The sequence below is a fragment of the Salvelinus sp. IW2-2015 genome, linkage group LG6.1 (assembly GCF_002910315.2).
Source record: "Salvelinus sp. IW2-2015 linkage group LG6.1, ASM291031v2, whole genome shotgun sequence".
In the NCBI taxonomy this organism is placed as follows: domain Eukaryota; kingdom Metazoa; phylum Chordata; class Actinopteri; order Salmoniformes; family Salmonidae; genus Salvelinus; species Salvelinus sp. IW2-2015.
The window spans coordinates 18,664,597-18,672,770 of record NC_036845.1 but is presented as its reverse complement, the minus strand read 5'-3'; the positions used below and the strand labels follow the sequence as shown (position 1 = coordinate 18,672,770).

Sequence of the window (8,174 nt, the reverse complement as noted above, 5' to 3'; positions counted from 1 at the left end):
GCTGCTGAGGTAAATTTTTTAAGGACAAAAGAATATTACAGGAACTAAACTTGGAAACATTTACTATGTGGTTGTTTTGAAATGGTGATTGGCTGTGATCAAATAGAGATTAAATATATGCCTGTTTTGTAGATAGGGTTCTGTTGGGTAAACTCTTATAAAATAAAAGGTGTTATCTAGAACCTAAAAGGGTTATTCAACTGTCCCCATAGGAGAACCCTTTGAATAACCCGTTTTAATTCCAGGTACCAAATAACCCCCCCTCCCCCCCAACCCCCCCCCCCCCCCCATGATGGCATGTTTTTCTTCTACTTGTTAAAAAAACATGACTTGTTTCTGAATAATGGAATGGAATCATTTCTGGGGAGAAGATTCTGTATTTTTTCCCCTTCTCTTTCTTTCTTCCCGGGGGTAGGCTAAAATGTATTTTTGTTGTTGTTGTATTTGCATGTTTCAAGTGTTGAGTGTTCTAGCTTGTTAGTTGAACTACCTCGACAGTGTCTTACTCTACTTTTTAGATGGTGGACAGAATTTTCAAGTAAAATGGTATTTTCCTAGATTTAATTATTAACCATAGCTCAACATTTAAAATAGGGAAATATTTAGAATGAGGATTAGTGAAATTGACTATGCAAAAAACGAATCACAGGAACTTAACTTACTGCCAACATCAGGCAGTGAAGAGTTGTGCCTGCTTTAAAGAGTAAAGGATCCCAAATGGGACATTTCAACTTGTGTTCTGCAAAGGAGTGGAGTGATTTGTCCATCTATAAACTTGATGGGCAAATGCTACACATTTATTACTTTTAAACTTTTAGGAACTTTTTCTGCATCTTCGGGTTTTCTAAAAACATTCAGCACCAAACTGTAAATATCAATTGTTGAACTTGAGGTCTTGGGTTTCTCTCAAACTCCATGTGACAAATGTCCAAACTGCAATTACTAATTGCTTATTTTAAATGTTATTTCAAATATTTCTTTCTAAGTAAATATACAGTAGAATGAGAAAGAGGTAAAAAAAAAAAAGGCTAGACTATTTGACACTTATTTTTTTTACTTCATCTAATCTCATCACAAACCTTCTAACCTCTTTTGAAAGAAACCAGGAATCCAGCCTGAAAATAAATAAATAACAACAGCAAATGTAGAGAAGGAGACCAGTCAAACACGTGACCTGTTCTCTCTTTTTTTTTTATTGGAGAAGGATTTGATTGAGTGAATGAGGTTGTACTCAGATGAGTACCATAAGAGGCCGTACCAGAGGGCCAACTCTGCAAATAGTAGGAGTGGTACGCTGAAAACAATTAAAACCATTTGTGATAGACAACTCAGTCAAAGGTTAACGATAAGTCACAGACAAAACGTCTGGTTTAAAAAGTGCATTCACAAACATGACAAATACTCTCAAAGGATGTCTATTTTCATGTGATACAAAATATGCATACCTGTTATAGAGTTGTCTGTATTTCTATACACATGTATTTCTTTCAATTTTTTTTTTTTTTTTAAAGGTTAAAAGCAGGTTTGTGATAATAGCAGCTTCAGATATCTCAGCTTCTTCACTGTGCATCCGAACATGTTGCACATCGTCTTGGCTGGATATCCAAATGAAACTTCACAATGTGTCTCTGTTGTACAACTGAAATGACATGTTGTCTTTATTGAAAGAGATATTTATAAATGAAGTCTGCAGTTTAGAAAAAAAGGATCAATAAAATGCCGGGGCCATTTTAAATATATTTTCTTATACCCGCTTTTTTAGTCAATATCATAAATACTAAAGACACAGGACAATATTATAAGACAATGCTGGGAGACTAAATGTAAAGATTAAAATAGTTGAAACATTTTTTCAAGTTTTCTACTTCACGAGAAAAAATTGTTGGCGAGCGCAGTAACACCATAATTCCAATTTACTTCAGTCCCTTGCTCTTTGTGAGCAAACATAAACATTAGCCAAACAGCAGCTAGTCAGTCTATGCACATATAAGCGCTCGCTCAGCTTCATTTTAGTCCTTGCCCATCACAATTGAGTCAAGATATTACTTTTCAAAAATAATCCTTAAAAGCAGTCAAACATACTGATAGAAACCAATAAGTACCATGCAAATCTTGCAAGACGACATATTCTCAAACAAGAGACAAAGTATTCTTCGTACGAGCGAAATATCAATGAGGGGTGAATGGGCGAAAGGCAAAGACCTCTAACCAATACTAAATATTATATTTCAAAAACCAAACCAAAAAAAAACGTAATCTGTACATAATATAGTACATAAGAGTTCAAACTGGATTAGCAGTTTCTTTCCTTTTCGTAAGACTCTTGTCTTTCCTCAAAGTATTTTCCTTAATTGATCCCAATCTCTTTATTTTCCTCCATAAATCGAGCGAATGGGCGTCTAGCCCCAACCTCCAGAACTGTCTTATCCAGCCCAGTCATGGGAGGGCTGCTACTGGCATTCACCCGGTCCATACGGTCCATACGGTCCATACCTCCTGACATGGCCCCTAGCGAGGTCATACCTCCTCCACCCAGGCTGACGGGCAACTGGGGGATGCCTCCATTCTGGATGACGGAGATCTCGTTGTTCTTCATGGCCAGGCCGTTGGTGATGGCGGCAGCATACTGGTTCCAGAAGCCAGGGTCTACGTTCATGGCCCTCGCCGCCAGGTCCTTCTGAAACATCTCGCTAAACTTCATGGCGTCCCCGCCCAGCAAGGCCATGGGGTTCTCCACGGAGAGACGGCGTCCACGACGGGCTGGCGCATTGTTCCACATGTGGGTGCCCATGTGCACCTGCATTCAGTCAACAGGAAACACAAGGAACAGACATTATTATTCAAGAGCCTCTGGTCTTTTTTTCCTGTTCTTTATATAACTTTATTTTTGAAGCAGACAAAGGTACCCCTTTTCCTATACTTTAAATGCAGTTTATTATTATATTCTCTCTCATACCTTCAGGTTGCCTTTAGTGGTGAAGGCTCTTCCACAGATCGAGCAGCCAAATGGTTTCTCTCCTGTGTGTGTGCGCTCATGGATCTGCAGGGCACTAGCTGAGGAGAAGTTCTTCCCACAGTTGTGGCAGTTGTGCTGCTTGGGGGTGCGACGGGGAGTTGGCGGTGCCAGCATGGGGGTGATACTGRGGCTCATGTTGGTCTGGGGTGCAGAAGCGGGCACTTGGATGCCCACGGGCATGTAAGGACCGTCATTCAGTGACATGGGCTTGCTCTGCCTGTGCCCATTCATCTCCATTTTGATCATGTTGGATGCTGTGTTTAGCAAGCTAGAGTTGCTCAGACCTAGAGAGAGAAAACAAAAACAGGATATGTTTAGTTGGGAGAACGGAGACATATGTTATTCAAATGACACATGTGGAACACCATGTTTTTAGACATTTCAGGTATCATTCAATTAAATTGCGATTTGTATTCATCTAATTTTCAGAGGAAACAAATGAATTAACAGTAAATGAACTATATCAAAGTCAGGATCATTGAATATACCTCTATCTCTGCTCAGGAACATCATGTTGAAGTGGTTCTCCTCCTTGATGAAGTGCCTGCTAGGCTGGGTTATGCTAGCAGTCAGGTCCAATGCCCCATTACCTTCAGACACAGGTGCTGGGGAATCTGACTTCTCAGATTTCACTGTAGCCATCCTGTTGTTCTCCTGCCCCTCATCTGCTGCAGTGCTGCTGTTATGGTTGAGTGTGGCTGGGGACTTGGATCGATGACTCTCAGGGTGACTGTGAGCAGGGGAGATGGGCTGCATGGACCCTGAGGACTCAGAGAGTGCTGGGCTTCCCACACTCTGGCCTTCCAGGTCCCCCGAGGCATACAGCGAGTCATTGTTGAAGAAGTCGTTCTCCCCTCCAAACCCGCCACCGTTCGGCATGGGCTTCAGCCCAAACGAGCGGCTCATATTGACAGAGGAGTCGATCATCTTCATCTGGTTCTCCAGAGCAGCGATGCTGGAGATGACAGAGGTAGGTGGGGAGCGACCAGGGGACATTCCTGAATATGGATGGAGAGGTTTGGATGGGTCAATCATCTCTTCTCCTTCTTTCAGCTCTGCTTCGTCCTCCATAGCTGCCTCCATCTCATCCAGTAGATCGTCATCATAGTTGCTCATGGCATCTAAGCTCTTCTCGTCAAAGGAGAGGTCGGTGTCCATATCCTGTAGAGACTCAGGCAGCGGGGTGTTGGGGATCTGGCCCCCCATGTGCATGCGGATGTGCTGCTGCAGGACCACAGCGTTCGTGAACTTCTTCTGGCAGATGGGGCAGGAGTGTTGGACCCGAAGAGGGGGCTTGGAACGATGGACCCCAAAGTGCGTTTTCAGATTGCCCTTGGTGGTGAATGCTCGGCCGCAGACCTTACATTTGAAAGGCCTTTCTCCCGTGTGAATGCGGTAGTGCATCTTAAGGGCGCTCTGGCAGCTGAGCACACGGTGACAGATGACACACTGGTTGGGGTCGGTCATCTTCTTGTCGATGTTCTCCACCAGCTGCTGCAGCTTTGAGGTCTCAGACGTTTGCATAGAGTCCAGAAGGCCGCCGAACGGAAACTTGGCCTTGAACTGATCAGAGATCATGGGGAGGATTGGATGGGAGACAGAGGAGGGGGCAATGATGGGTTCAGTACAGCTGCTAGTGGATGTGGTTGCGGTGACCGTGGTGGCGAGGACCACTTGAGTAACGGTGTTGGTCTTGTTCTCACCAGGCCTGGAAGTGGGGAGGTTTGGGGGTAGGTGGATGCCCTCTGGTTTCAGAATGGGAGGCATGTCACCCCCTAAGTTGGGCTGCGGAGACTGTGAGGTGGTGATCATGCCTGCTTCTGTGAAGAGGTTAGGTGACAGAGAGGCACATTCGCTGGAGGGTGGGGAGGGCCTCTGGGGTGATCTGCTAAGGGGAGTGAGGCTCGGAGAATCACCGTAGCCTCCCATCATGCTGGGGAGAGTTGGGGGGAACTGGAGTCCGGTTGAGGTGGGGACTGTGGGGAGAACAGGTTTGCTGTCCAGCCAGGTGGTCACCGGCTTCTCTGGGGGGAAGGACATACCATACGGAATGCCTGAGCTGGTCGGCACGTTATCCAGGTATTCTGGCACGGGATAAGGGTTCATCTGGACATGCGGGTACTTTTCCTTGTGCCTCTGGAAGTGGACCTTCAGATTGCCCTTGGTGGAGAACCGGTTTCCGCAGATGTTGCACTTGAAGGGCCGTTCGCCGGTGTGAGAGCGCAGGTGGATCTGCAGGGCACTGTCACTGCCAAACACCTTGGCACAGAACCTACACTTATGCTTGAAGAAGGGGTCCTCGGAGCTGGGCTTGGTGTCGAAGACGGACACGTTGGGGGGCTTTCCCTTGCGGTGCCTCATCAGAGCGGAGAGTGGGTCAAGTGCATTGGCAGTGGCAGCTATGCTGGCTAGCGGGTTTGGGAAGATGACACTGCTAGATGAACTGTGAGGTATCAGTGGTAGATTGGAGGGACTGGTGCTCAGGAGGCTGTTGTGGCCTAGTGAAGGGGGGCTGCTGGAATTCCTTGGCAGAGCTGTAATGCTGCTGCTCATGCCTCCTCCAGCAGCGGATCCAGCTCTGCTGCTGCTGTGTGTGATTGAAGTAATGCAGGAAGGCAGTAGAGATGACAGCACATTACCACTGGATGGTGGGAAAGAGGAGTTTGCTGAAGTGGTGTTGGGCATTGAAAAATGTGACTGCTGATTACTACTTTGCTGGGTATGGGAGAAGAGGGGCCCATCTATAGCAGAGGTGAGGGAGGAGGAGGAGGAGCCCAGGCTGTTTAGCGGTGAGGGCAACCTGATGGGCAGCTGGTGGACAGGGGGAGTGATGAAGTTGTGTAACTGCTGGAGTTGGTTGGAGGATGACGGCCCCTGTGAGCCAGCAACTGTGTTGTGGTGGCGGTGGTGGTTCTGGGACAGCTGGTCGACAGAGGGCTGCCTTTGCATCAACGCCACCTGACTGCGGATCTGTTCGATCAGTTGGAGTTGGTGGATCTGTTGCTGCTGCAGCGCCATCAGCTGGTCCAGGATCATGGGGATGGCCAAGGGGGAGACCCCGCTGCCGGCCACCGCGGCACAAACACTCTGGGAGAACTGAGCCACTGCCACACTGGTGCTGTGTAGTGTCTCCAGAGTGACGTTGGTGCTCGGCATGCTGTAGCTCTTCACAGAGGATGGGGCAGGATCGCTAAACTGAGGTAGAGCACCATCTGGCTCTGGGGAGGCGTCACTCACTTCAAGGTCCACTGGTTTCTCAGGAGACAGCTCCATGGGCTCGTCCTCCTTGTCCAGGGCACTGCCCCCCTCCAGGGCTATCTCTGCGCCCTCATCGTCCTCACCGGGGCTGTGGCTGCTGCCCTCTCCAGCGTCCTCACTGTCTGCCTGGTCACTATGGCAGCTTGGCGAGGGCGATGGCTCTGCAGGATACTCCCGGGAGGGTTCCGTTTCGTTTTCATTTACTATGAGCACCAGGGGGTTCTTGATGCAGCTCGTCAAGTGTTCGCAGAAATCGGACCACTTGAAGAACTCGGCGCAACACTTCTCACACACGTGGGTCTCCTCGCTCCCACTACGGCTCTCATTCCCACTGTCTGAGTCATCCAGCACTTCTCCTGTGGCTGAGGATAGAAGGGGATGGAAGGGGGAGGGAGAAAGTCAGAGTGATGGGAGGGAGACAAAAAAGGAGAATTAATGAATAAATAATCAATAGAATTTCAACACATATTCTGCAGAGCAGCTCTGCAAAGATTTAACCTTTAATTTTTTTTTTCTTTCTTTTAACGTGACCAAAATCAATATTCTTTTCATTTTTTTTTTACTCTGAACAAATTGCCCTAGTTCACCAATTCTCAAGACCCAGTTTTGCACATTCGAGCCCTCTCAATAGAGCCCAGCTAATACTTTTCTTTGTGCAATCCATCAAATTATGAGGGCCTATCAATTGTGGATACTGCCGCTTAATGAAATTCCATAGAAGCCATTGATTTCCAATATTCATACAATTCACAGCTGCCTCGTCTGTTGGGTACAAATCAGGTCTTTGATGGGCCCATTAGGATTCTCCTATATGCTATCAAGCCTCGTCATTTCCACCTGAATTTCAAATGCCTGAGCCTCTTCATTTAGCATTGCTAAGGTAATGCATAAGCGCTGCATCTAAAGTGAATAAATAAAGACCACCTTCAGCAACTGCTTGTCACTAGCTGCAATGCAATATGGAGGCCTAGTGTATTCTACTTTGAGAGATATTTATAGGATATGTTTCAAATTAAAATGTTTGAGACTTGTTGTTGCTATTGTTGTTTATTTCTCACAGAATGTACTGGGAATTTTTTTTACCCGTAACGTAAATGAGGATGTGAGCCCAAAATATTTGAATTACTGAAAATTGTGCCCTTATGACATCTTTTGAAATGAGAAACATTCTCTTTTTTTAAATGAGTCACATGCAGCTTTTGTTACTCAATTAGGTTTGTTCATCTTTCTTCCTCTCTCTCCCTTTTTGAAATGAGACTCAACAAATGACATGCTAGTGCCATGGCAGCAGTCTCTGACAGTGGGCAGTGCCTTAATTATTCCCATAGTGGGAGCTTGCTACTCTCCTACATGGAAAACTGCATGACTGCTTTACTTCAGAGACCCCAGCCACTATGACTTGACACCCATAGACCCGTAATTAGGACAGCAAGGAAATGTGCAGAGGTTTTCTAGCTCCTTCTACTCAGAAACATAATTTGCTTGTTTTGAAGTGCTTAACATGTGTGTAAAAAAAATCACAAGGAGAGAAATAGTGGTTGTGGATGTGAGTGAAACCTTTGAAAACATAAAATGGTCAAATGTAATGACATGGACCACCTTTTAGGTTACTATGGTTCAGTGGTTTCTTTCAACCTGAAAATGCATTTCAAGACTATTTATTTCCAATTAGTATATTATCACAATCAGTGAATTATGTAATTTAATATATGTGTGTGTGTGTGTGTGTATGTATATATGTATGTATGTATGTGTATGTGTGTGTGTGTATATGTAAGTGAAAATAATAAAATAACTAAATATTAACATCAAATTTAACTCATTAAAAATAAAAAGATAGTTAATTGTATGATAATTTGCTAAAGAAAATAAATCAAACAGATCCACTACAAATGCTTTT

The 8,174-nt window shown here is 45.2% G+C and overlaps 1 protein-coding gene across 1 annotated transcript; it reads right to left on the bottom strand.

Moving 5' to 3' along the window:
- Positions 1 to 1,143: 1,143 nt before the first annotated feature.
- On the bottom strand, positions 1,144 to 6,672 carry LOC111964693 (sal-like protein 3). Its single transcript, XM_023988530.2, has 3 exons — positions 3,505 to 6,672; positions 2,957 to 3,300; positions 1,144 to 2,797 (listed from the first exon to the last, which is right to left on the bottom strand). The coding sequence occupies exons 1-3, from the start codon at positions 6,287 to 6,289 to the stop codon at positions 2,348 to 2,350; spliced, it is 3,579 nt and encodes a 1,192-aa protein (XP_023844298.2). The 5' UTR covers positions 6,290 to 6,672; the 3' UTR covers positions 1,144 to 2,347.
- Between the last annotated feature and the right edge of the window lie 1,502 nt (positions 6,673 to 8,174).